The sequence below is a fragment of the Dendroctonus ponderosae genome, unplaced genomic scaffold (genome assembly GCF_020466585.1).
Source record: "Dendroctonus ponderosae isolate FM_Combo_2020 unplaced genomic scaffold, Dpon_F_20191213v2 Dpon_F_20191213_8, whole genome shotgun sequence".
Classification (NCBI taxonomy): domain Eukaryota; kingdom Metazoa; phylum Arthropoda; class Insecta; order Coleoptera; family Curculionidae; genus Dendroctonus; species Dendroctonus ponderosae.
The window spans coordinates 6,032,879-6,059,982 of NW_026019016.1; the positions used below are offsets into that span (position 1 = coordinate 6,032,879).

The 27,104-nt window shown below is 37.1% G+C and overlaps 5 protein-coding genes and 1 long non-coding RNA gene across 17 annotated transcripts in view; 3 read left to right on the forward strand and 3 right to left on the reverse strand.

Moving 5' to 3' along the window:
- LOC109534357 (E3 ubiquitin-protein ligase RNF144A) overlaps window positions 1-5,101 on the forward strand; it is an 11,513-nt gene extending 6,412 nt beyond the window's left edge. For all 7 annotated transcript variants that reach the window (XM_048669256.1, XM_048669252.1, XM_048669254.1 and 4 more), the window contains 6 exons: window positions 248-542; window positions 2,690-2,957; window positions 3,045-3,207; window positions 3,263-3,418; window positions 3,547-3,746; window positions 3,831-5,101. In XM_048669256.1, coding sequence (XP_048525213.1) covers window positions 248-542; window positions 2,690-2,957; window positions 3,045-3,207; window positions 3,263-3,418; window positions 3,547-3,746; window positions 3,831-4,085 — 1,337 coding nt within the window. In that variant the 3' untranslated portion in view covers window positions 4,086-5,101. The remainder of the gene's footprint in view (window positions 1-247; window positions 543-2,689; window positions 2,958-3,044; window positions 3,208-3,262; window positions 3,419-3,546; window positions 3,747-3,830) is intronic.
- Window positions 5,102-5,864: 763 nt separating this feature from the next.
- LOC109534354 (protein TFG) lies at window positions 5,865-8,045 on the reverse strand. Of its 3 annotated transcripts, none has more exons than XM_048669262.1 (6): window positions 7,879-8,045; window positions 7,626-7,821; window positions 7,269-7,499; window positions 7,059-7,204; window positions 6,797-7,014; window positions 5,865-6,412 (listed from the first exon to the last, which is right to left on the reverse strand). In XM_048669262.1, the coding sequence occupies exons 2-6, from the start codon at window positions 7,813-7,815 to the stop codon at window positions 6,199-6,201; spliced, it is 999 nt and encodes a 332-aa protein (XP_048525219.1). In that variant the 5' UTR covers window positions 7,816-7,821; window positions 7,879-8,045; the 3' UTR covers window positions 5,865-6,198. The 3 variants fall into 3 exon arrangements, with proteins under 3 accessions (XP_048525219.1, XP_048525220.1, XP_019755568.1); XM_048669263.1 differs by having other exon boundaries at window positions 6,790-7,014; XM_019900009.2 differs by having other exon boundaries at window positions 6,797-7,002; window positions 7,879-8,044.
- A 327-nt stretch (window positions 8,046-8,372) lies between these two features.
- LOC109534395 (protein abnormal spindle-like) lies at window positions 8,373-19,403 on the forward strand. The gene is made up of 7 exons (XM_019900064.2): window positions 8,373-8,872; window positions 10,404-10,595; window positions 11,415-11,618; window positions 12,626-17,548; window positions 18,144-18,336; window positions 18,401-18,702; window positions 19,130-19,403. The coding sequence occupies exons 1-7, from the start codon at window positions 8,861-8,863 to the stop codon at window positions 19,373-19,375; spliced, it is 6,072 nt and encodes a 2,023-aa protein (XP_019755623.2). The 5' UTR covers window positions 8,373-8,860; the 3' UTR covers window positions 19,376-19,403.
- LOC109534396 lies at window positions 18,084-18,669 on the reverse strand. Its single transcript, XR_002171628.2, has 2 exons — window positions 18,560-18,669; window positions 18,084-18,499 (listed from the first exon to the last, which is right to left on the reverse strand). It is a non-coding gene; the product is annotated as an uncharacterized LOC109534396 (long non-coding RNA).
- A 1,345-nt stretch (window positions 19,404-20,748) lies between the features above and the next one.
- LOC109534361 (zinc finger protein OZF) lies at window positions 20,749-25,628 on the forward strand. Of its 3 annotated transcripts, none has more exons than XM_019900017.2 (8): window positions 20,749-20,859; window positions 21,075-21,389; window positions 21,445-21,801; window positions 21,876-22,090; window positions 22,206-22,428; window positions 22,505-22,696; window positions 22,759-22,997; window positions 24,024-25,628. In XM_019900017.2, the coding sequence occupies exons 2-8, from the start codon at window positions 21,267-21,269 to the stop codon at window positions 24,025-24,027; spliced, it is 1,353 nt and encodes a 450-aa protein (XP_019755576.2). In that variant the 5' UTR covers window positions 20,749-20,859; window positions 21,075-21,266; the 3' UTR covers window positions 24,028-25,628. The 3 variants fall into 3 exon arrangements, with proteins under 3 accessions (XP_019755576.2, XP_019755577.2, XP_019755575.2); XM_019900018.2 differs by having other exon boundaries at window positions 21,145-21,389; XM_019900016.2 differs by lacking the exon at window positions 20,749-20,859 and having other exon boundaries at window positions 20,939-21,389.
- LOC109534358 (SET and MYND domain-containing protein 4) lies at window positions 23,225-26,774 on the reverse strand. 2 transcript variants are annotated; one of them, XM_048669083.1, is made up of 13 exons: window positions 26,387-26,774; window positions 26,099-26,330; window positions 25,674-25,848; window positions 25,466-25,619; window positions 25,198-25,365; window positions 24,836-25,130; window positions 24,473-24,759; window positions 24,235-24,415; window positions 24,139-24,167; window positions 24,017-24,084; window positions 23,815-23,940; window positions 23,512-23,674; window positions 23,225-23,458 (listed from the first exon to the last, which is right to left on the reverse strand). In XM_048669083.1, the coding sequence occupies exons 1-13, from the start codon at window positions 26,476-26,478 to the stop codon at window positions 23,338-23,340; spliced, it is 2,091 nt and encodes a 696-aa protein (XP_048525040.1). In that variant the 5' UTR covers window positions 26,479-26,774; the 3' UTR covers window positions 23,225-23,337. The 2 variants fall into 2 exon arrangements, with proteins under 2 accessions (XP_048525040.1, XP_019755572.1); XM_019900013.2 differs by having other exon boundaries at window positions 24,017-24,167.
- Window positions 26,775-27,104: the final 330 nt, after the last annotated feature.

Sequence of the window (27,104 nt, forward strand, 5' to 3'; positions counted from 1 at the left end):
GTACGAAATTCGCACCGAATCGTATCTGGCTCGTGGTTAACCATTAACGCACCGATATTTCTTCGAATTTGGCTCGCCACGTATCAGATATGACAGATGTTTCGCTCGTGTATGGGGCGCTATTGTAGTCGTGATCAAACGGATTTATGCTCTGTTTTGTTTTTGTATGGACTGTTGCGGATTTGCTGGCTTTTGAAATGTAAACTAGACTTAGTTGTATGCCATTTAACGGTTTTTATTCGTTTAGGAAAAGTGGCTGAGCACGACAATTTGTTAGAGCCGCTTCCAAAACGCGCGGCTACAGTCGTCTGTTCACCGCCACCCGCCATCAATGAGCCGGTGCCGACACATTTGCCCGAGCCTATTTCTACGGGCGGGATGCTCGCCCGATTTCGCAAGGGACGTCGTGGTAGCAGCGCTGAAGAAAGCGACCAGCTGGTTTCCAAAAAGAACGCACAATCACCCACTATTTTGAAGCCTACCGGTAGCTTTGCAAACTTGAGAAAATGCGAAACTGTGTTGGCACTTACTACTATTTTGAGGTCCGTTTTTAACACTTTTCATGGTCTATCTCACGTTCATGGGGGACACTTTATAACCATATAAAGAAATTAGGGGGAGATTCAATGCTCACCAATAACACTGGTGGTGAATAGGGTGTTTTCACTTTTTTTTTATGTTGATATATAGAAAGTAGTTATGGCAAACATTACACTGATATAATTTTTTTCTTTTTTAAAAAAAAAGCTTCATAATAATTTTACAGCGAATTTAAATTCCAATCAGATATTTTCCGCCAAAAACGCCGAATCCGTATTGTCGGTTGCCGATCCCGATTATGACGTAGCAGGTCATATCAACAAAGTGTCTCGTGTTTATTTTGTTGTTTTCGCAGCTTTGTATTATTATTTAAGTTATTGTGATTATCATTATTTTATTGATTATTATTATCTTGCATAATGGAAAATAGTGACATGTATGTATAGTCCTGCTTTTGAGCGTCCGGGAAAAACTAATCGAAAGTTTAAATTTCTTGAAATTCTCATGGATTCCCGGTAGACCTTTTATCTCTATACTCCCTAAATTTCAGCGCTTTGGAATCTCCAGTTTGGTGGCTACCAATTTTTGAAAAAGGCCCTACCTAACCCAACTCTCAAAAATTATTTTTTTCCGGTGTAATTCTGCCGCAGTTTTGCCGTTTTTTCGAACTTGGGGGACCTTAATCGGACTTCGACTGAAATGAAGTGTGGAGGGTAAAAACGCGAGTTTTTTCGGCGTAATTTTACCGTAGTTTTACTATTTTTACAATTTTTTTGCATCTGAAAAACGGGATTAAACACCCGAAACTTCGGCTTTTTCAGTTGCTTGGCATATCAACGTCGGACCTCTATTGGGGTCGTTCTGAGCGTACGAGTATGGAGGGTGTCAAAAGGCAAAATTTTGGTCCTAAATCCGGCTGCACTTCTAGGCATTTGAAAACTGCATTCAAAAGCCCAAAATTTCAGCTTCTTCACAATAGGGTGCTTTCACTTTTTTTAATGTTGATATATAGAAAGTAGTTATGGCAAACATTACACTGATATAATTTTTTTCGCAAAAAAGTCCATAATAATTTTAAAGCGAATTTAAATTCAAATCAGATATTTTCCGCAGAAAACGCCGAATCCGTATCGTCGCTTGCCGATTCTGACGTAGCAGGTCATATTAACAAAGTGTCTCGTGTTTATTTTGTTGTTTTCGCAGCTTTGTTTTATTATTTAAGTTATTGTGATTATCATTATTTTTTGATTATTATTATCTTGCATAATGGAAAATAGTGACATGTATGGATCACAAAATAAGTGGTGTTTTGTGCCAGGATGCCTCAATAAGTGCTCCGAACAAACTCTTTCCAACCGTTCCCCATGATTATGCACGTAAAGCTTTATGGTTCAAAGCAGCTAGACGTGATGTTCCTAATCAAAATCAATGTTTTTTAATACAAATTACAAATTTAAGAGTTCATTTTACTTTTAAAGCAGCCATGTGAGGTTGTTGAATAAGTGAATTCCGAATGTATATTTACCTAATTTAAACCAATACAGACAGATGAGTATATTAAGGAGAGAGTAACTAATAATGAATTTACGGATTTTTACTTACGCTGCTGCTTTGACACCCTTAGATTCGGCTGAATTAAAGCGTTCGTGGTTTTTTAAAAATTCGGTAACCATAAAAATATGAACACATGGTAAATTGTTTGTTGACGCTTTAAGGAATCCTTCTGAAGCCATTTTTTAGTTTAACACAAACTATAAATTATTTAAATCCACAAAATAATTAATGAAACACAACCACACATCTAAACACCATGCACAGAACGTAAACAATCCGCCATTTATATGACTAGAGACGTCACAACCAATAGGATTGCGTTTTAGAAATTCATGAATAATTTGAATTTTAGCTGAATTTGTTTATTAAATATTTAACAAAATAGTAATAGGTAGATGGTATAAACTTATTTAATCTGTCATATATGTATATATATTACCATAGATTAATATTCAGTTTGTGGGAATTTTTGATGCAATGAAAACACCCTGTTAGTCCTCTCTGTATGTGGCAATTTGCTGAAAATTGATATGAAGCAGTTATTATATTCCTGTGTCCGGGTGTCCGCCCTAGTTTAACGATTATTTGCCTTTAGGTCTGCCTCCAGCTCGTCTTCTATAGAGCCAATTCAGGCTCAAAACCGACTTCGGAAAGCTCCAGAGAGTCGAATTTGCTCACGCTGCTCCAGCCTATTATCACTCACGTCAGGCTCGCGCTACTCGCTAGACTCATCGGGAGGATTTTTTCGGGTCCCTTTAACGCCCGAAAACTTGCCCCCTATTCTCTGTAAACTCTGTCTCGACGAGGTACCTGCCGCATTTGTGGTGCGAATTATTCAGTGTGAATGTGCGTTTTGTTTAAAGGTGAGATTTAGGTTTATGCACAGTATATACATACGGTGAACAGTTGAACAGAAAAGCAAGTAAATACTGATGTTCAGGATTTTTCAGTGTATGAAGGCATATGTGGAATTTGAAATTTCGCAAGGGGCATACGACATTTCGTGTCCGGACGCACAATGCTCATCTCAGGGAGTTTTGCAACAAGATGAGATTCGAAGACTGGGTGGAAACGAACTGTTGGAGAAACACCAAAAGTATAGACTTAATAGAGGTCAGCATGTCTCTTTCTTCAACAGTCTTAAGTACTGACCTTTTTTTCTTTATAGAAGTAGAATTGGACAAAAACCGTACGTGGTGTCCGCGAGCAGGTTGCGAGACCGTGTGCCGATTGTGTCCTGCACAGCCCTGTTCCCCCCAATGTGTCTTATGTCCCACTTGTTCGACTGATTTCTGCAGCAACTGCAAGCTGGAATGGCATGAAGGTAAATATGTGCTTATTGCTATTATATCGAAAGGCGGAAAATATGGCTGGTTTGCACTAATCGCGAATAACTCCAAGATGATTCAACATCGAATGTAGATCGAAACCAAAATATGTACTTCTTTTCAGGAGCGTCCTGTGAGGAGCACGGAAAACGTTTAGCGAAGGAAGGAAAATCAGTACCTGACGTTGGCATTCCTTTTGACTCCGATCTGATCAAATGCTGTCCAATGTGTGGGGTGCCCATCGAGAAGGACGAAGGCTGTGCCCAAATGATGTGCAAGCGCTGCAAGCATGTTTTTTGTTGGTATTGCCTGGCTAGTTTAGATGTAAGTACACACTTCCTACGGACGAGAAGTGGAAATGTTAAGCGCCTTAAAAGGTATTTTAGCTGCAATTTTTACTGTTCTTAGGACGATTTTTTGCTTCGCCATTACGATAAGGGCCCTTGTAAGAACAAATTGGGACACTCGCGCGCTTCTGTGATCTGGCATCGGACGCAGGTGATTGGCATATTTGCTGGATTCGGAATTCTTCTGTTGGTGGCCTCCCCGCTGTTGCTGTTGGCTGCGCCTTGCATCGTATGCTGCAAGTGCCGTATTTGCAATGCCGGTACGACAGGCAGCACCAAACTGAACTCTGACGAAGATACACAGGACGATACGTGATTAATGACCTGTATTAGTGAGTTACATTTTCTGGTTGTGACTGTTCATTGTGTACGAAATGCGATACTGTTTGTGTTTGATAGGCGAATAGAAGATTTATAATCGCCCTGTATGCCCGCTAGTTCAAGGGACCGACAATTTCAACCGTATTTCGGTGTTAAGTAATTAACTCGGATAACCGAAATTGATGGCGACAATACGTTGAAAGTAAGCGTTTGGTCATTAACTTTAAATTTTGTGACTTCCTAATTTGTGACATTAATTTCGGCCTTTAAGTTGAATATTTTAGTACTAATTTTTAAGGGTCATTAGTCCACTCTATATTTGCTGCCCTTAGTCCACTCTATATTTGCTGTTAAATTACGTGCATCGTCGGCAGTATGTTTAACGTGCGATGGACAGCAATAATTTGCGTTTGTGCCTTAAATATTTTAAGTTTCGTTGCTAATGCTTGTGTTGATCATGCTAAATTCAGCCCGCAATGGTTCAATCGCCAGCCAATCTTTTCAGGCAGAATTGCGTTGTTTTCGTTGATACTTAGGTTAAGAAATTCACTAACTCATATTGTTTTTATGTGTTGTATTTAAAATTGCGTTTAATCATTGGAGTGATTAGGCAAACAAGCTAGTCAGACTTACAATATATTTTTCGTGACATTTTTAGTGGCATCGGACAGGCGTTCTAACTTTATGTACTGATACATCTATTTTTACAATATGTTAATTAGGAATCAAGTTGCTCTATCGAAGACGTTGAATTAGTAAACGTAAGGTACTGAGTTTATGCATGGACGGGACCTGTGATAGAACTGTGATGAGATAATACCGTCTGTCTCTTAAACTCATACATGTAACCCTATGGAGGATACTGTTATATATTAATAATATGCGGACAGTTTTTGAGCTTCAAACGATTTGCTGAAATAAATACATCCTTCATACTAAGATGTATGATAATTTTAATACTAAAGGATTCATTGTGTAGACAATTAACCACTGTTTTTAAATACAGCAAAACTCATTGTTTTATTTCCAAGTGCGATTCTACACATTATTTTGCAGAACTCCGATTAAGAACAATTTCTTCTTGAAATACGGACCCAAACGAAACACTGCAGCAGGTGCATTTTCAGGTAGAATATCTTGGCATTTACTGATCATACAAAATTGCCACTCGTCAAGTGATATTTTATTCGGGTTTTTAGTTTTCAGTGCGATGATCCCTGAGCTCTAGATTGACGCCTGCATCAGAAACGGTCTGGACAAGCACATGCTTTCCCAAGAATCGTAAGAATTGGAAAAAAGGGCGTGAAGACTTACTGTTGAGTGTTGTTCTTCTAGATCGTCTCGGCTCTGTTTATATGGTAAGATTGTAAGAAGAAAGTTACACTACCTCCGTAATGGAAGGCAGTCGAAACTAGTCATCAGCATTTTGACCGCCTCCAGGTCCAGCAACAAGAAACCATCTCGGATTAAGTATAAGTACTTAGTTAAAAAGTATATGGAAGAAGTAATGAACAAACGGAAACAGTATTAAATAAGGGCAATTTAAGAAAGATTGTAAAGCGGCAGGTGGGCATCAAAACTGCGGAAATGATCGTCTTATACAGGTACTGAGACTAAAAGGTTACATAAAATATGTATAACGTATAATGGACTTGCACAGGGAGCTGAAGGGCTGCACAACTCTGTGGTTCAGAATTTCCCAACTACAGACTAGATGGGGCAGCTTTTATCATCTAGTTAAAAAACCAGATTTTCCGTAAATAACACAAAATACTCTAAGACAAACTGCTGTTGCCCACACTTTATTGCTTAAAGGCTACAAAATGTACTGATAATTAAAGTGAAAGGCAATTATTAATGCAAAGGTAAAAAAAACAACAGAACCATTTCAACAATAAATGCCACATTTGCCTTGTAGAATTTGCAACGAATCAACTATTCATTCGGCATAAACGTGGCTTTTATTTGCAGAATGGTGTTTAATATCAAAATTAGAAATTAGTGCTAAACATGACGAGAAGACAATCCATTAAAACGATAGCGCTAAACGATTTAACGCATCCTACTAGTAGATCGTGCTCATTTTGTTTCATGAAATTAAAACAGACTTATTGACGAGGGGGCAGGTATCCGTGCTGCTGGGGGTTGGGCTGCGTGAACGCCTTAGAATAAGGGTTGGCCTGTCCGGGGGGATAGACTACGCTGCCCGGCGGGTGCCCGTATTGTTGCTGAGTAGGATAAGGTATGCTACCTTGGGGTGGGTTTGCAAACGCGTTTGAACTTGGAACTTGGGAACTGTCCATCACTTGGGGAACGTATCGGCTGCAATCAAACATTGTATAACGCCATGTAGACACACATAGAACACTATTCTAAACAAACAAAATCAATGCGGCTAAAATACAACAACTTCAAACTGACTAGTCGCATTTCATTGGGCATACAGGTATGCACATGACCAAACAAGTTTCTATTGTATTTCCAGGACTGCTCCAGCATCTAACTCTACTAAAAGGACGTTGTGAAATATTTCTGGAGCAGAGAGCAAGCATCTAACTAAACATAAATAAACGCCACACCCTGATCAGATCAGCTCCAAAACTGCCCAATAACAAAAAATACTACAAAACCACTTTCTTGTGCTGCCATGCCATGCTCCACCAATGTCACTACAATGAAGTAAAAACAAGAATACATACAACATACCCAGTTGACGGAAAATTGTACTGCTGTGGATATGCAGACAGACCTGGATACTGCATTCCCAAAGAACTCCTAGCAAAGTAGTCGTTCATGTGTGAATTCACTGCTGCAGCTGACGTGGACACAGGCTGCTGCTGCTGCTGCTGCTGAGATGCAGACTGCTGAGAAATCATGGATGCTGACTGGGGCCTCGAATTCGAACCCTCATTCTGCAAAGCCAACTATCGCATGTATCTTTGTGCACTCCGTGTGCATAGATACTTACCTGAGGTGTAGAGGGCTTTGAAGGCGGCTTTTGGTCCTCAGTGCCATTCTTTTGGTGCTTCTCCTGTAGGGGGTCGAACTCGCTTGAATTGACTTTGCTTACAGTACTATTGGGGGCATTGGACTCTAGGGCAAAATCGCTGCACTCTAGAAAACGGCAGGACCTTTTATAGTGCAATGTTAATCATAGAGTGGTAGATGTTAATCGTACCTTGTCTATGTGAGGCAGGCTTGGCGGTCTTGACTTCGTCGACATAGTCCAGCAGTTTATTCACGTGATCGCGGATAGTTCTAATTTGCTGCTTCAGCTTGGCTACGTCAGTCCGGGAAATGTTGTCAGTCTCACACTTTTTGTTTAGGAAAACTTGCAGCTTCAGTATTCTACTGCACTGGATGGCAAATGATAGATCAGTGCTATCAAAAATTGTCACTAGATCGCCATCTGCAAACAACGCGAAACAAGGATTTAACTTTGATAGTACGCCATATAGCAGTTGCAATATTTAATGTATGATATTGGCACGCTTTCCTTACTGGAAACACTACTAAACAAAAGCCAGTTAGTTACCTTCGTCTTTGTACTTCAAAGTAATATCGTCATTTGCAGATAGTTTGCCCCGAAAAACTCGTTGCATCATTAAAACTAATTCGTCGTACGTAATGGCCTCGTTGTGTATTGGAATTCTTCGAATATCATCGCCAAACTGAATTTTAATAATTAATTTGCCACTGAGATCCAGGTCGCCTTTCATGTCCATTTTGCTCTGTAATAATTTTGATCGGCTTAATAGGCTGGAAGGGTTTTAATAACTGACACTCACCTCGCTACTAAAGAAGCTTTCTCATTAAACACTGAAATAAGGTGCTGGACTTCCTTGAAAAAGGTAATTAAAATGTGCAAGATACAAGAAAAACACCAAAATCAAAGCGGAACGTTGAATCTTGTTACGTCCCTGTCAATGTCAAATTCGTTAAGGACGGTGTCATAAAAGTTTACCAACGGAGTTGCCACAATTATATTAATTCCTGACTTGCTGAGCTTAGTATTCAGTATTTGATAGTAGATGCACGAATTTAACATGGAATGCTGACCAACTTTAAATCTGATCTGAAAGCCAGGTAACTAACAAATAAGTTTGATTCTTCTAGATAATAAATAGATAAATGAATACAGTTAGTGCGAGCATACATACATTCGAAGAAGATAATTATAAAGTTAATGAAGGCGGCTTCTAAATGCCAAGAAATTGAGGGTGCTGAATTATCAGATACTTTCCTAAGTACGAAATATATGTATTTTATTATTTCTCGAAAATTGCAATTACTGTAATGACATTACCAATTATTGGGTTACCAATTATTGTTAACGTCTTTTATGGGGAGTGCAATATTTATTAGGCTGATAACTGATTTTTTCGGCCTAATAAAACTTGGTGAATGCAATCATTAGGAGTCAAATATCGGAGAAATTCCTCACATTCCCATAGTTTGTGTGCGCATACCACTACGTGGAGAGCTGAATTTATCTCCATAACCTATCATTGCAGTTTCCATTCTAAGGGGGTATGTTCTCTGATTCAACAGCGTGTATTTATCTATGGGATTGAAGTCTGCCACAAAAGACAAATGACAACGCTCAGGTGTTCTGTGACATTGCCTTTCCGTTGAGAAATTTAAAGTGAAACGGTTTGTTGTAAATATAGATACTTTATCMATTGATATAAGATCAAACTCTATTTGTTTAATGTTTCGATATTGGTGTTGGTGGAAGTTTTGTACGCACCAGTGATAGTTTCTGCAGTTATGTTTTTCCAGGTAAATAGTGTTTTCAGCTTAATAGGTACTCAACAGAGTAATTAAGTCGATGTGTTTGAAATAGTTAGCTAGAATTCCTCATGTCAGATCACAATTAATTGAAACTGAAAAAACTACCAATTGCCAAATGCGCAAATTGATTAATATAGCTGGGTAAAAGCTTCATCCATATTCGCATTCCTATATTTTAGAACTAAAATATGTGAAATGTTTGTTGGACGAGGTTTTTTTATTCGTGCTGATATGAATATGCTGATAAAGGCGAAGGCATTTAATTAAAAAAATATATCAGGCAAAGACCAGGTGGAAAATGCAGTTGAGGTCCAAAGCAAAAATAAATTTTAAACAAAAGCACTGGATATGGGGAAGCAGTTTAACGGGTTGTAAACGGTTTTTTGCGATTAGCGGCGAAACGTGACCTCCTAGTGGAAAACGTTCAATGGCATAATTGTAGATAATAAAAAATCTAAAACGGCTGTATTTAACACTTTTTGACATACCCTCAAATTAATGGTCAAAATGGAAAAAACAAAATTTACAGAAGGTATTTAATTTTTTTCTGGCTCATAAATTATTTAATTTACATGAATATTTGCAAAACTATGTCTTTGTTGGTGTTTAATAAGCATGATTTTTTTGTAGTTCAGAACACGACTAGTTTTCGAGTGTACATTTTGCGCTATTTACTGTAATAATTTTTTTTACTGTAATTTGATTACATGAAAACAACTTATGTAAATATAGTCCACTATTACCAAAAATAATGAAGAAATCGAAAATCATTTAAAATATTGAACAAATCATGAACCCGAGTCTTCATTTTTTCGCATTTTTCGGAACAAACAAAAACTTTTTCCTTTTACATTAAATCTTTATTAATTTATTCTGCTGCACTTTTATCTCCAATCGCAAAAATCTCCACAATGGTATTCACAATTTCCACAATAATATATTTTTTTAAATTACAAGAAAAAACATAATTACACCTTCACATGTGCTCGTTAAATCAGAATAAAAGACGTTTTCAAATTTACTGTTAAACAGACAGAGCGGAAGATGTTTGAAAAACACAGTTGATGACTGTTTCTTTCACAAGGCAAAACGTCGGAGTATAAAACTGATTATGTATTTCCCTCGCTGACTTAAAGTTGCTGTGAGAACGGGCAGTCGGTTTTTCTCCAGATTCGTTATTAAGTCAAAACATAATATAATCGTAATTCGGAAATGCCGGCTTTTTTTCAAATAAATCAGAAACCGAAATTTTAATCGGACGTTTTAGAGAGCTCTTCTAATTGCGCAACGTTTTTCCCATTTAATCAACTTTGCGATTTGCCGTATCCCCATCCTGGCCCTTCTTAACTTGGACACAGTGTATGTGTAGAAAATGTTACATTATAATGGTGGAATAACATATTTTTGTTTTATTGCTTCACATGGACAGAAAGAGTAACGCATGATATGAAGCATAAACGTTTATATTAAAACAGTTTGTAGTTGTCGTGTTTTTGAACGATAAATTATCTAATTTTAGATTTCCCCTGGGGTTCAAAAGAGGGCCAAATGTACTGTGCCGAGGAAAGTTAATGACGAGGAGTCCCGAGTGGAAGTTGTGTCGCTTGCCCCATTTACAGCCAGTCCAAAACTGGAGTTTAACAATGTTTTGGCAGGTACTGCAGCAACCAGAAAACTACTTGTGAAAAATCCTACAGGATTTGACATCGATGTGAGTTTTGCGTTTACTATGGTGTCTTTCAAATTTCATTGTAACGATGATAAGATAGAAATATGTGAAAACACATCTTGTACTCACTGTACTAAAAGTCGGCTACAAACATCCAGTCTTTTTGAAAGTTTATTTTGTGGGCCCTCTCCCTTAAATTCGCTCAATCAAAGATTGAACAAAAAAGTAATTTGAATGCAACGGCTCCATAGGGCTTTTCAGATTCATTTGGAAACTATTTTGTCTTGAATATTTTTTCACATTTTACATGTTTTTAGATATTTAATGAAATGCAGCGCCCTAGTTACTCAATGATTTGTGTAAATTTACGTTTGTACAGAATATTGTCACAGGGCCGCCACGCTCGCCCAATTTTAATCCTTTGGATTATTTTGTTTGGCATCTAAAAGTCGTTTATGAAACCCCAGTAAAAACCCATAAAGGAATCAGATTAACACAAAATGTAAGGGAAAAAACTTGTCGTTGGATGGCAAAGGAAACTAACAAATTATAAATCAGCCGTCTATTTAACTCTAATGCAGCTTAAGAATCGAACTTGCATCACGAATTGTTTCTACTTGTTTTTTTCTAATCAAAACACACTGAAAATTTTTACATCACGTTCACTCTACAGGGGAAGGCAATTTTTTTATAAATACATATTTTAATCTGTGCGTCGGTATGGACTCGTAACCATATTGGATTAATATTGAATACCTGCAACGATGTTGATTAAACTTTTCGAGTGTTTGTTTCCTAACAGTAGAACTTGTAGATTTGAATGTACTTTCCATTTCATCTAATTTGTTTGGTTTTAATTAGCTGTTTATAGAAAAACATATGCCAGATGAAATGGACGTGGTTCTAAGCTGGAGTGAATGCAAGCTTCAAAAAGGAACTAATCGTCTATTGGAAGTAACATGGAGACCCGTTAAAGAAGAAGTGTGCAGACATAAATTAGTGTTTTGCGATGGACAACAGATGAACAAAAATATATTTATCATATTTAGATCTGTTGAATTAACGGTAAGTGCTATGATATTAGTCGAAAATTAGAGTTCTAATGATCTAAGATTTAAGTATAGAAACACTGAATTTCTACTGATCTGATCTACTACCTGGAAACATACAGGCTCAAAAGTTATTGATCTAAATCTGACATTTAGGAAATTATCGTATCGTATATTATGCTACTTCTTTTATGTAAACTATATTTAGTCTGTTTTATCATTAATATCTTCAATTGATCTAAGCTGATTCTAATTTCACAATCTTATTATGTTAACTCGTTAGTTTGATTGTGTTTGTAAGTGTTCGAGTATAATTCTGATTGGAATATTCAATTGTCTGGTTTCTCGTGTTAGTTAGACAAGATAGATTCAGTATTGTTATAAGAGTTATTTAATTTTGTTTGTGGAGCAATATTTCCGTCGCCGTTAAGTTTGTTGGATCGTACAATCGTTGGTTTCATGAGATTTGTAGTGGGTTTTGGGGTGTCTTCATTTTGTTAAAGATCTTAGAGCAATCCCTTCGGTTGTTTGTATTGCATTGCTTAGTTTTGAGGTGCATTGCTCTGTCTGTTCGCGCCTTTAGTCCAGCAGGAGTCTACAAACTGCTGTGTATATTTTTGTGGCTGTTTTTGGTTGTATTTCTTTGTCTTTGTAAATTAGCGAGCGGAAGTGTTTTGCCTTTTCAATAATTTACATGTTAGGCACGTTTTTAAATTTTAGTTTTTTGTCTTAGGTATTTTACCTCTTGATTTAGAGCAGTTCTGATCCCGTCTGTTATCATTGCTAAAGAGCTGACTTTTATTTGAAGGTTTGGTAAAAGTTGATCTTTTAATTTGCGCGTTTTCTATCTCCATTTACGGAACCATATAATTGTGGATTAGCGTCGATCCCTTGTCTATTAGTCTTTGATATTGCTCTACAGCCTTTGATGTCCATCTTTATCGTGCATAATCAGTGCAGTTTCGTCAGCATATAAGTAGAATTATTTAGTTAGATTAGACTGATCGGTAGTCTTCTTTACAGGAAACGAAAGTGGGCAGGACAGTAAAGAAAAACAATTCAAAGGCCATATCATGTCAACTAACCAGAAAAACCGTATCTCCGACAAAAAAGTTTAGTTCTCAGAGAAACTCGTCAAAGATGCCAACTGCATCAACCAGCCGTTCAAAGATCGAAAAGGAAAATGTTTCTCCTTGCTTCTCGAAGCAGCCATTGCAATATTCAATAACCAATGTTTCAAACGTGAAATCATTTGTCGACGAAAAGGTATGGATGTTTCAGACGAAAGGGTCAGTGATGCACGGATTACCTCCATTCGAAAGTGCATTTGCAGATCCACGAAGAGAAACATTTACAGTTCGCCCTCCGTTGATGCCATCTATAAATATCGACAGTCCGCAAAAGAAAAGTCCCGATTATTCTTTTGGTACTAAAAACAGTCTTTCAGATACTAAACAGATATTTGCCATAAATACGTCTAATGAACTGTGGGATAGTCTGGAGTCACCATTATTGCGAAAAGGGCATGCCAGAGCGTCGACGCCTAGCTTAGAACAATTGTTAATAAGTGCCAATGCTGATAATTATGAAAGAAGATCAAACAGAGATGGCTGTGATAGTTTGTTCACTCCTCTTAGCAACTCAACGACCAGGAAACCAGCATCAATTGATATTTCCTTGGAAAATTCAAGTAACGTAGCGAATTTTTTTGGACAGGCCGTTGGGCCTGTAAGTCAGTCTCTTCTGAATGTAGGAACGACTTGCCTAAAGAGCAATGTTAGCACAGAGACATATGTAGTCAACAACTGTAGTTCGGATACATTTTTGAAAACTGACCTCAGTGGAGGAACTTACGTGAAAGACGAGTCAGTTAATATATTAGATGTTTCTCCATGTACTACTGGATTCAGTTTACAAATCGGCAACAAACGCAAAAGTTCAATAATTGGAGAGCTGCCAAGCAAAAGAGAGCGATTCCAAACGTCATCTGTTCCCGCTTTTCGGTTATCAAAAAGCACGAGTGGACTAAACTTGAGACAATTTTCTAGGTCTAGTGGCGAAAGTCGCCATAATCGTATTACGTGTATATCGGAAACAACAAACCAAACTGTGATTATCAAGAATCCTTTCCTGTATGCAAATATAATAGATCCATTCATGACGTATTCGATTTACAGCAATGAGAATTGGTTTAACCAGCAAGAGAAGAACTTTGAAAAGTGGCTAAACACTCTTTTAACACCGCCGAAGGGGTTAGATGCTAAAAGTGAAATTGATATTGCAAAAGTTTGGCAAGCATGCACTACCGAATCCGTACCTTTAGCTCCTTCCAAAGAAAAAATGTCTGTTGAATACCATACAAACAAGAAACTTTATCAGTTGAGAAAGCAAGCTCAAAACTTGTTCAGATCCAAGCAAATGAGTGATGTCTTGCAAAAAGTATGTCTAGTCGTTGAGACGGGAAAATTATCAATTCGCAGTGACATGGACATCCACTTGAATCTAAAGTTAAAGTCTAACATAATCCGTTTACTGTTGGGATATAACCCTTTATGGTTGAGAATCGGTTTGGAAACGATTTATAACGAAGTGATTCCATTAAGATCAAATTCTGATTCGCAAGGTTTGGCTAATTTCCTTCTAGAAAGGTTTCTGAAGGATCCCTATTTGTTGAAAAAATACAAGAGCATGTATGCTCCAAATTACTCGTCAGAAGTAAAAAAAATGATCTTAAAAAGATTTCTTATACTGGTGTACTTTCTGGATAGATCGAAATCGGAGAAATTGATACAGCATGACCCATGCTTATTCTGTAAAAATGCCGCTGAAAAGGCAAGCAAGCAGATGCTGATTCACTTTGCTAGAGAAACCTTGGCAGCAGTAGGGGATATCACCAAATACCTCAGATGCATAGGATATGTAGTGAACCATTCTCAGTCGTACATTGAGGAATTTGAATATGGTGTTCAGAACCTGGGTGTCGATTTGCGTGATGGCGTGAGACTCGCTAAAGTAATGGAGATCATCCAGATGAGAAATGACCTCACTCCCAGACTTCGTGTGCCGGCCATTTCTCGGCTACAGAAAATTCACAATATGCAGCTGGTGTTTACATCTCTGAAAGAAACTGGATATGAAATAATGTATGATATAATTCCTAAGGATATTGTCGACGGCCACCGGAACAAGACCCTGTCATTTCTGTGGCAAATAATATACAAGTTTGAAGCCCCTCTAATGGTAAAAAGTGCAACAACAGTTCAGACTTGGTTTAGGAGCTTACCGGTGCAGCTGAAACGACGTAAGTTACAGAGAGTGCACCAATGTAGAGAAAGCGCCGCACAAAAAATTCAGTCGTGGTACAGGCGGCAAAAGAAAATTCAGCTTTATTGTGCCTTAGGTAAATTTCTTCAAACATATATTAACGATCAAAAACAACTTCGTGCTGTAATCAAGCTGCAAAGATTTTTCCGAATGATTATTTGTCGCCGTAATTTCGAAAAGCAGCGCTATATCATTGTAAAGCTTCAGGCCTATTCCAAGGGATGGTTGATCAGACACAATTACAGGCGAAGGGTCGATGCAGCTATGGTTATTCAGAAAAATATTAGGCGCTTTATTTGCCGCCGGAAATTTATACGGCTTAGGAAAGCTGCTCTTACCCTACAGTATGCGTACTTAGCCAGAAAATCCATGCTGATTGAAAAGCAGAAGTTCACAAATTTAAAAAGGGCTGTCTTAATAACTCAAAGACGTTTTAGAGCTAAGTTGTTAATGAAGAATTGTCACAAAGAATACAGCGCACTTCGAGAGGCGACTATCAAGATCCAGAGTTTTTATAGAATGTACCACGCCAAAAGGCAATTTACACAGTTGAAATCGGCATCCATAACTATTCAACGTCGGTATAGGGCAATGATATCAATGAGAGCAGAAAAGAAGTATTACCTTGCTTTACGGAATGCTGTTCTATTTGTTCAAAGAAGATTCAGGGCTAATCTGTTAAAAAGCTCAGTTCAGAAAAGATTCCTAATTTATCGACGTTCGGCTATTGCCATTCAGTCTTATTACAGAATGTATCGAATGAGGAAATACTTTAGAACCTTGAGAAAAAGTGTAGTCTTTTTGCAACGAACGTTCACTGCTAAACAGCTAATGAAGAGAGATGTGGAAACCTACAGAGCATTAAAAATGGCAGCTATAACCGTACAGCAACAATTCAGAGCTAAGATCAAAGGCAGGCAAGATCGTTTGTATTATATTCAGCTAAAGAATGCTGTAGTAAAGATCCAACAAAAACACAGAGCAAATAAATTGATGTTGAAAAATCAACAAAAATATATTGAAATTAGATCTGCCACATGTAAGATTCAGATATGGTATAGATCACTACTCTCCATGCGAGTTACCAGACACAGGTACTGTTCACTAAAACGAAATGTGTTGCTAATTGAACAGCGATTTATAGCTTTAAAGTTGATGCGCGCTACTCGAGCGCAATATCAAAATATTCGCAATGCTGCCTTAAATATCCAGCGCAGTTACAAAGCCACGGTTGAAATGAGAGCTTGTAGAGCATCATTCTTGGAACTCAGACGGACAGTCATTATTTTGCAAAGGAAGATCAAGGCTAAACAGATTATGAAAAAGCACCGTCTTCACTATGAGGAGCTGCGCAAAGCTGTTCTTTGTATCCAAAGACGATATAGAGAAAAAACAGAAACAGTTTTGCAACGTGATCAGTTTATCAAACAGAAAAGAGCGGCAATTCGAATTCAGCGTTGGTATCGCTCAGTTGTGGAAATGCGCAAATGCCGAAATTATTTCTGGACATTAAAAAAAGCTGTGACCATAATTAAAAGTCGTTATCATGCCACAAAGCAAATGAAGATTGCCGCAAAAGCATACGAAAACTTACGAAAAGCTACCATATCAATCCAAAGCTATTATCGGCGTGTGTTGATAGTCCGGCAATGCAGGAAAGAACTGTTACAAAAACGAGTCGCTGCAATAACCATTCAGAGATACTTCCGAAACTATCAAAATATGAAAGTTTTGAATGATCGGTATCAGCAACTGCGATGCACTACGCTATTTGTTCAGAGAACTTATAGAGCTAAGCGAGAGATGTTGCAGTGCAAATCCGCCTATGAATCTCTTAGAAAGGCCATAGTTTTCATTCAAACAAAGTATGTCGCTAAAAAAATGATGCAGATACAAAGAACAGAGTTTCTTCGCTATAGGGAAGCAATCGTCAATATTCAGCGGCGATATAAAGCCAACATTTTGATGAGACAAGATAGAACCGCATATGTAAAGAATAGGAAAATGGCTATTATAATACAACAAAAGTATCGCGCCATCAAAGCAATGCGAAAGGAGAAATCGAACTTCGATGTTTTGAAAAAATATACAATTCTTATTCAGCGTCGGTTCAGAGCCAAGAAAATGGGGAAATTGTGTCGTTCAGAGTATATTTTATTAAGATCAGCAACTGTAACAGTGCAATCGCGCTTTAGAGCTACTCGCTCAATGTTATCATGCGCCAGGCAATATTCGAAGTTAAAATGGGCAACACAAGTGATTCAACGCAGATTCCGAGCTCAAACCTTAATGAAACTTGAGATGAACCACTACCTTAAAATCAGAAGTGCCACTTGCATCATTCAAAGGCGATTTAGAGACACAGTTTTAATGAAAATTCGAAGAACGTGGTTTCTAAAATTAAAATCTTCAGTTAATATAATTGAGATGTATTTCTTATATTATCGTAAGATGAAACAACAAAGACAGCTGTACTTGAAGCTCCATGCTGGAACTCTTTGCATTCAAAAGTTTGCCAGAGGTTATTTGGCGAGAAGAAAATTTGCTCCGTGTCTCACAAAAGAAGCGATCCAAATGAGAAGAGAGTTCAAAAGGCAAAATGCAGCAGCTACAACGATTCAGGTATGTTCCCATCATTTTTTTTGTTGTACAGGGTGCTCAACGAATATGAGTTGTTATTCGCATTTTGAAACATTTTAAAAGTTACAACAATGAAACAATAAAAAAATAACACAATCACGCTATACATTTAGAGAAAAGTACTTGACTCCAATACAAAACGAGACCCGCAAGCCCGATTAAGATAGGACGGATAGTTTTTGCATAATGCAATTGTTATGCAAGTAAAATTGAAAGGACCGGTAAATGAACATATTTTTTCGGAAAATCCCCGTCAGTGCATCGCTAATTTTCGAAATGTTTTAAAGTCTACAGGGGACTTTCAATAAAAAATGCTACTAATAAAGAGTTGCAATGTCTTGAGACAAATCTCCTCAATTGCGATTGAACTAATTGACTTGTATTATAAAAATCCAGGCATTCCGAAGAAGCCATTAAGTGTTTATGTTCTTATAACCAGAAGTGGTACTTTTTCAAATTATTTTAGAACAATCATAGTTTTCTAAACACGAATAGCAGTAAGTCGTAATATACCCCGTTTAAGATTGTGAAGTCATTATCTACTTTATTAACACTTAAAAGTATAAATAACTTGTAGGCAATTTGGAGAGGTTACGTCTTCAGAAAATTAAACATCTCTCGATTAGCTTCTTTGAAGAAACTGCAACAGAGAAGATTCTCACAGCCCAAGAAAAGCAAAACGTTAGCTCAACGATCTGAAGATGCAATGACTTGCATGATCACAAAGAATTCTTCATTGCATCTGATTCTGGCTGCTTTGGAAGACTTAGGTGGGTAATTTTGTTGATTGGCGAATATAACATGTTTAATGTTGAATTTAATTTTGTCTTCCAGAATTCATAGTAAGGCATTGTCGAGAAGTTTCCATTAGAATGAGCAACATTCTGCCCGACCAGTTGTACAGCATTATAGGGGCTGCCGCGCGATCGTTACCTGAAATGAATACAATTAATGTAGCAACGCAAATCTTAATTACATTCTGTAAATACCCACAGACTCGACAGAATAGCTTTAATGCGGATTACATAGACGGGATGATCGGCATAATGCTTCACTGGTGTGACAAGGAAGCGCCACTTTTCTGTACCATGTGCACATTATTATGGTTGTTCGCACAAGAGCGCAAATGGAAAAAGGTTAGTGCTTATTTTAAACATCTAATTTATCAGCGCAATCTAGTTAAATGATGCTAAAAAAAGCACAAAAAAAATTTCTTCAAGAGTTATAAAAACGTTTGTATGGGTTGATACATTGATCTAATCCCGTATGCCGAAGTTGCAACTATAAAACGCATTTTTCATTATGACAGTCACTTGAGTGTTGAACGTCACTTGAAGGTCTACGTGCATAGCAATACGTGCATTAATGACATATTTGAACTGCTTTCTTGATATTGACATTGTAATAATTTATACGATTATTACAAATTATTTGCCATTAGTTAGACCCTTGTAATTTCATCGATTAAATATGATGCAACACTTACGCAGTAACATATATACATTATCATAGCTTAGTTAAGCAGTTTTTGAATATAAATACTCAATAATGAAACTTTTGCAGATTATACTTAAGCTACCAAACATCTACCAGAAGCTTGAAAAAATTGAACTAGCAATTAATCGAAAACAAACTATGGTTTCAAATTCTAAAAAGAGTAATTTGCATTCGGTTTTTGTCACAAACAAAGCTGCTCTTACATTGCCTACCACAACAGCCACTTGGGGACTGGATTACCATAAACCAGTTACGTTTAGGGCTGCACCATTTGCATTTAAATGTTGTTTGTCTGCTTTAGATTTGTTATAGTAATTTTTTTTGTATCATTTTATATATTAACACTTTAATAAAACTAATAAATTTAATTGTTAACGTAAATGTTTCAGAGTTTTTTTATTTAGGTTTATTCCGATCTATTAACCGTCTAAAAAAATATCTTGTGGATATTTTTTATTAAACGAATATAAGGTATTTCAAAGCTGTCACGCACATATTTTGTTGAAACTATAATATAGTAAGTTGTTTAGTTTCCAAGGGAATTGTCCTAATCAATTATTGTTTATTAATAAAATTTGTTACTAAAGCCTCTGTCCCACGCATCCGATTATACGATGATGATTGGAGATCTGTCAGTTCGTACGACCGAATTGACAGATCTCAAGCCAATAGAAACACTTTCGTATAAATGGATGTATATTAGATCGCGATTAAGTCTTAAATCGGTTTAAAAATCGTAAATGGTATGCACATGCGTTCCGGTTGGAGCTGCTACTTGAGAAGTGGCGAATGGAGTTCGCCACAATTTGAACTAATAATTAAACTTAAAACTTGTCTATCTATTTGAGTTGGTAAACAAGCGAGAGTTGTAACAAAAATTAATGTGAATGGGAATGAATTGAACGATAGAAAAAACAAGAATCAAAAGCTTGCAAAAGTGGAATGGAACAAAGCAAAACAAATCACCAATGTCAACAAAATAAATGTCAATTTACTGGTTAACATGTAGTTATAATTTTAGCCACCAGGGAGCGTTTGCACTTTTGAAGTATATCTTTTGATCTCGCGCATACAATCAAAGAGCAATTCAACTAAACTCCCGTCTAGTGGTAGCTTCAATACTCCATTGACGCGATTTTTGACAGGTCTCACCCCGGTGAATGGCGCGCAGTTTCAAAATTTACATTTAGCGCCGTAAAGTATTTTTTGTCAAACAAATTGAAGGAGCATATTTAAATAAATTCCTTTCAGCATCTTGACAGCTCTGACGCTGTGTTTCTTTAGCATGCATCATTGTTTCTATGTGAAAATCGGCAGTTTTTTATTAATTCGAATAAAAAAGACGTTATTAAGTTATGTTTAAATCGCATTTAATTAACTAATTTTGTTCAGAACGCCATTTTTAAAATAAGCTAGGAATTGCCTACATTCAACAAACCTTTCTGATATCCTCATGTCATATATGTAATACATAGGAACAATTCAAACAAATACTGAAATTGATTTAAATACTCGTTAACACCAAATGCAAATTTTGAAACTGCGCGCCATTCACTGGGGCCAGAGGTGTCAAGATTTGCGCCCATTGAAAATTGGAGCTACCAATAAGCGCGACTGCATGTTCACCATAGAGAAAGTAAAATATTTTACTTACTCTATGATGTTTACTAGCGCATATCAGAGACAAGTAGACTTGTCTCTGGCGCATATATCCTCACTGACTCCTCGCTTAAATGACATGCGCAAGTCAGTTTGAGGTTACATTAATCAAAACAAACTTCTATTTACCAAAACAGGTATGTATTAGGTATTAGGGCTCTACGTATTAGGTATAAGCCTTGTTCTATGGCTCGGAATCAAACTCGAACAATTCGAGTATTCGAATATTCAAAAAGCGAATAATTATGTCTAGTCATAACTCGTCGTCTACTCGTCTTTATCTATCGGGGAGAGTAGTGCGAGGAAGAGACGACAGACTACACACTCTATTTTGTCTATTGTATATGTCTAGAAATCACTGTATGCAAGCTCAGACCAGACTTGTCTCAGAATAGTTTGATAATCTATGCTCTTCTGCTCAGACCACAGACAAAAAACTTCAATCATATGATGATGATGATAATAATTATTGAAAATCAAAACTGCTGTGGGGGATGATAGTAAAATAAAGTGGACACTCCTAGTACATCTGAGCCTTCCAATTATGGAAGAGTCGTGTCGCATTTGTCTAGAACTGGCTCTTGAAACTTACAGAGTGCCTCTTTCCTCGTTAACTAAAGCAAACAAAACCGTATGCCAACTAATTAAGGAATGTGCGTTGATCCAGGTAAGCCCTTTGCACTCTAGTACTTTGTACCTACTACTTGTATATAATTCTTCAGATTTGCGAACCGGACAAGTTGCCCCAGCACTTGTGCTGCAAATGTTATCAACAGTTGCTCGTGATGTACGACTTTCGTGAGTTAATAGTTTCATCGGACAATTGTTTGAAAGAAAAAATATATTCGAAAAACAGTATCATTAACTCACCAGAACCAGATCTTGCGTTTATTTGTATTAAAGGATTGCCAATCAAACAGGAAAAGAAAAGCCAGCAGAAAATTTCTTATACAACCACGTCTCCACAGTTGCCACCCGATGAAAAAGTTAAGTCCAGTTCAGAAAAAGAGCAATTTCAGCAATCTGTTCGAAAAAATGCCGGCAGGAAGCCTTCGAAAGTAGCCGAAAAGAAGCGAAAGGTACCTATGGCTGTTTAGGGTAGCTACACCATACGTATTTAAACTAACATGAAAAATTGTACGCAATTACTCAGGTGCATGAATTCAAATGCGAAATATGCAAAAAAGTATTAGTTGGCCGCTCAAATCGCCTGCAACAGCACATTATCATGGCGCATTCAGACATCAGGAACTTCCCATGTAACATTTGCGAGAAAAAATTCAAAAGCAAGCAACAATTGGTCAACCATTCCCGCGTTCACACTGGCGAAAAGCCCTATAAATGCGACATATGTAAAACTGCATTTGCGTAAGTACGACCGAAGTATTACTGGTTTTTTCACTGAACAATTTAGCTTAGACTGTTAAACAAAACTTAATAAGTAATAGTACTAATTTTCAATATGATCAGTCTTGTTTTGCAGGTCAATTCAGAGTCTGTTTAACCATAAAAAGAAGCATACCGGCAATCACAAAAACTATAAATGCGCCATGTGTTTAAATAAGGGTTATGCCACACCCGGGGAACTTGAGACACATCGAAGAATAGTACACACGGGCGAAAAGCCATTTTTATGCGAACTATGCAGTCGAGCATACAGTTCTCTAAGAAATTTAGTATTGCACAAAAAATCGGTGCACGAAAAGGTATACTGAACTGCGCTATTTTTTCACTTTGATTTAACATTAGCCCTCCAGTCACTAATGTGGAAGAGATTTTTAGACGGAAAAGTGCCCCAAATGTAGCCTAATGCTCAGCAATAAGAGAATAAAATACCATGTGCAGAAGCATCTGGACAAAGAGGAGGGCATCCGAAGATACACTTGCGATCAGTGTGGCAAATCTTTTTTCACCCAATCCGTGTTGAAGCGTCACCAATTATTGCACTTGAATCACAGGCCCTACGCTTGTCAGGTTGTTGATGAGCAAAAAGGCTTGACTGAACCTTGACTTGTCTTAATACGGCCTGATTGCAGATTTGCCATAAGGCCTTCAGTCAAAAAGGCTCGGTGGAAACCCACATGAAGACGCACAGTGACATCAGAAGTTACAGTTGTTCATTGTGCGACAAGACATTCAAGTACAAGCAACACTTGCAGCAACATTTGCATAAAAAGCACGCAACCAGTGTGGAATCGCTTCTGGAGACGATTGAAAGCGAACGGAAAGAACTTAGCAATGCACTGGAAATAAACGCTTCATGTTTGTTTATAAGGTAGACCCTTTAGATTTAAAATAATCGACAATATTCACCATCCATTTCAAGCGGTCCACAAGAATAGGGAACAATGATGCTTCCAAACCAACAAAAGATTAATTACGATTAGCTTTTTCTATATATTAGTGTCTGTTTACCTACACCATACATTTACCATTTACTTCTGCAATTGATGGATTGAAGAAAACAAGGAAACACTGTTTATTGAGCAACACAAAAGATACTAACATTAAAAGCATTTTTTTATTGATGAGCATGCAATTAAACTCACAAGTTCTTATAAAAAAAAAACATTAGTAAAATTATATAGCTTCTATTGATTCTAAAAGTTAAATCATCATTTATTCGAAATAAACTGAATTTTTTTACTCAACCTATTTGTGATGTTTGCTGGATAATACAGGTTCAAGACTATTTTGGCCTCTTTGATCATGTGTTCCACGTTTTGTAAAAATGATCTAAAGGTAAAACATCCTTTATTAAAGATCGGGAAAACCAAAGAAATACTCACTTCAAGTTCGTGCAGTTATTTGGATGACTACTTTTTAAACAGTGTAAAATGGCTAATGCTGCTTCGTACAGTTTCGTGCCGATGCCACGTGAATTTTCGCCTCGTCGTGCTTTTTCATTTTCGAGCCATAAATGAAAATATTTAAACATGTTTTCAGCATCTCCTAAAAAAATGATTTGCGACATTCTATCGTTGCACTCTAGAGAATAACATTACAACAAGCAATATTTAGGTTCATACAGACACAAAATAATTAAAATTTTCAAAATAAACCTAATGATATATCAGAAACAATATATTCACCTATTTCTACGTAATAGCTGTACAATCTATAGTAGACCTCTTCAAAGTCTTTATGATGCTTGTACAGAATTTGTTCCCGTATCGTCAAACTCTTTATTAAAATATCCAACTGATTGGATTCTCCACCTGCAGATCAATACCGTTCAATATAAATAACATTTTATTCTCTCACATCACTGAAATGCAATGTCTGTTCACTTACTTTCCAGATAGTTTTGGGCCTCTTCATTCTTCTTGCGAAAAGTTCGCAAGGAATCCTCGTCACCACAACTAAAACAAAACATGAATGATGCGTTTGGTATTTCCGGAACTAAACCTCTGCACTTGGGACAAATGTAGCTATCCAACATTTCCTAAAACAATAATGGAAATTCCTTACGGTCACTTTTTGCTGGCACATTGAAGCATTTAAATACACACCACTTCTTTAGACTGGTCGCTGCAGATTACGCACTTGCAATCAAAATGATATAGACTCTTACAGGCTATTTGACGCTGTTCTCTGTTCATTCCCCGGTAGTCGATGCCGTAACAGTTGAAAATTTCCTCATTTGCTTCAATATCTTCGATAGCTTTCACCACAATTGTATCACAGATAAAACTAAAAAATTAATATCTCTACCAGTTAATTAATCGTAATAAGCAAGGTAATACTTACAAGTTGGTCACATTAGCACGGCAAGAGTGATTCATGATGCTGACCGAGGGAAACATGCCACAGGCCACCGTGATGAGAATATCGGGAAAAAGAAGATCAGTGGATGAATAGGTCCAATGTTCGATGATACTCGAATTGCAAGACAACTGGGCAATATGCTTAGTGATAAGGCCACCTACGTATTTGATTAGGCTGTTGGAATTATTTTTGGGGCAGTTTTTCTGCTGCAGAAACCAAGAGAAGAAGTCTGTATACTTTTGCAAATATGAAACAATTATCGCTGACATCTGGAATAGATTTAGATAGCACTCTTTTGCTGTATATATAATTAGCATAAACAATAACGCTTCTGCCGTTACGTACCACTATATAAGGCGCAGCATTTTTACTTTTATAAATATTTGAGACCAATCTATTGAAATAAGGGTAATTGTCCTCTTTGCTGCCGAAGTGTTTCAAATCCTCGTCATAACCGCCCTTAATAATATTGAATCCGGACTTGACTCCTTTCAGCGCTGCCTTAAATGCAGGGAACCCAATGCCCAGATCATACCATATATTCGCCTGCATTCCTGCACATTCCCACTTATGGCATTCTTCCCACGAGAAGGTTCTACAGTTTTCATTGCAATAAACGCATAAAGTACACGAACGACACCTAAGAAACAATGTTCGGATTAGATTTGCAGGCCAAGAAAGCAAAGCTAAAACAACAAAATACTTACGGAATACTGCTTATAATGTCTGTTAAGCAATTGTAACATTTAAAAGAATACAACTCTTTATTCTCCTTGAAGACTGGAGCGAATATGAAGGCCTTTTCCACAAAAAGCACATCTCCTCTTTGAATACTTTTTTGAGCAATAACATGCCTTCCACGAATTTTGTCATAACTAAAAACGTGTATTATTATTTAATGTGCTGGAATGTTAGTTGAAGAAAAATTCACTGGCGTTAGTGATCTAATTCTAAGGTAAACGTTATGTTTCAAACCTCATTTTTAATTTCGAAGACGCAAAAGCGAACGTTTGATTCTCCCCATCTTCAAACCCTGGAAGATCGACAATAGAATTATCTCTACACATGTCAACCTTATTCTGTTTCAAAGTGGACCCCCGCAATTGATTCAATTTCAATATATGCTTATCTAAAAATACCGAACTGTTTTATTCACTCGCATAAGAATGGTATTTTCGCTCACTTTTATCCACAATTTTCGTTCCATTTAAGAACTTGAGCGCCTCTCGGATACACTTTTCCAAGTTGCTCTGCTGACCACTTTCGTACAAACATTCTGCTTTTCTGATATACACTTTCGGTCTCAGATCCTTTGGATAGTTACTTTGAAAACACAATTCTATATCTCTTAGACAACTCTGCGCATAAAAACACTGATTGAGTAAAGGGTGACTTTCAAATCCTTAATACCTACATTCTAGCAACCCAAAATCCAATTCACTCTCTAGTTTCAATTCAGATCTTTTCAGAAAATGATTTGTTTGGCTAATTTTAAATTACGTATTAGAACAGCCAGCGCTATCTAATAACTACTGATCTATGTAATGCTAGCCATAAGCCTATCATATCATAGTACATTTCAGGACCAATGGTAGTACCAAAACTAACCTCGAATTCTTTCATTTCAAAAGACACGGCTGACCGGTTGGCCAAAGCCAGCCCGTATTCTTTCCCATTGGGTGTGGCACAACATAAACTTCTAGTATAAAACTCCAGACTCTTTAGCAGGTCCTTCTTGGCATAGCACTTGTTGCCCTCTTGTCTGTAAATCGTGGACAATGAATCGTCCTTTCCTATTTTGTTCTTGAACTGGGTTTCCAGCCATGAGTCCACTGGAGACCTAAGAAAAGCTATTGCTGATCACTAAACTAAACAACTAGAATGGGAGGTACGTACAAATCGAGGCTGTAAAACTTGGCAAACAGCTCAAAAATATTTCCGTCTATTTTCGTAAATTTATCAGTATAATACGCGAAAAGACAATCCATGATTTGTCTGCGGGTTCTTCAGTTGATATGTGCCCTGCGTTTCCAACAGGTGCAGGTCCTTGGCATAAAATATCAGCTCAGCCAAGAGAGCATCTTCTACTTGCAAATTAACAAATGTACGTCAAAATATTTCCACATGTGGCTCAGTGTTGGTTTTTTCGCCTGGGTTGCTGGAAATACGGCGAAATTTTTATAATGGAAATAATTAGCATTCCAAAACTTGTAAATTAGGTTAGTTTTGCAATGCAAAATGGGAAATTACCGACTGCCATTTGTCAAAGATGTCCCAATGGTCGTAGGTATAATATTTAAATTTTTAGAAATCAGAATGTGCTTTATTGCCCCAGAAAACTTTACAAATTTTATGGACAAAGGGTAAATTATAGCTACTGTCCATCTTTTTCACAGTGCTGTAGGATAAATAAAAACTGAAAAAATTTACAACATTAATATATGTTTTAGTGTTATCCCACAAGTTACCCGACTTGTATGAAGAGAATTCCCATTATTCGAGGCCATTAAATGTATGTATAATAGTAAATTTGTTAGTTATACCACAGAACCCATTGTGTAGAAGAAGAAGTAGATAACAGCTAATAATAGCAAAGATTGAAGATGGATTGAAA

Coding starts and splice junctions, on each gene's coding strand:
- LOC109534354 (XM_048669262.1), bottom strand. CDS start 7,815: ATGGACATGAAAGGCGACCTGGATCTCAGTGGCAAATTAATTATTAAA. Junction 7,205..7,268: donor GCCTGCCTCACATAGACAAG/GTACGATTAACA, acceptor GCCGTTTTCTAG/AGTGCAGCGATTTTGCCCTA. Junction 7,015..7,058: donor CAAAGCCCTCTACACCTCAG/GTAAGTATCTAT, acceptor TACATGCGATAG/TTGGCTTTGCAGAATGAGGG.
- LOC109534395 (XM_019900064.2), top strand. Junction 11,619..12,625: donor TTAGATCTGTTGAATTAACG/GTAAGTGCTATG, acceptor TCTTCTTTACAG/GAAACGAAAGTGGGCAGGAC. Junction 18,337..18,400: donor GGCTGCTTTGGAAGACTTAG/GTGGGTAATTTT, acceptor TTTGTCTTCCAG/AATTCATAGTAAGGCATTGT.
- LOC109534361 (XM_019900017.2), top strand. CDS start 21,267: ATGGAAGAGTCGTGTCGCATTTGTCTAGAACTGGCTCTTGAAACTTAC. Junction 21,390..21,444: donor AGGAATGTGCGTTGATCCAG/GTAAGCCCTTTG, acceptor ATAATTCTTCAG/ATTTGCGAACCGGACAAGTT. Junction 22,429..22,504: donor AAAAATCGGTGCACGAAAAG/GTATACTGAACT, acceptor AGAGATTTTTAG/ACGGAAAAGTGCCCCAAATG.
- LOC109534358 (XM_019900013.2), bottom strand. CDS start 26,478: ATGGATTGTCTTTTCGCGTATTATACTGATAAATTTACGAAAATAGAC. Junction 24,416..24,472: donor CGTGCTAATGTGACCAACTT/GTAAGTATTACC, acceptor TTAATTTTTTAG/TTTTATCTGTGATACAATTG. Junction 23,941..24,016: donor GGCCCAAAACTATCTGGAAA/GTAAGTGAACAG, acceptor ATTGATCTGCAG/GTGGAGAATCCAATCAGTTG.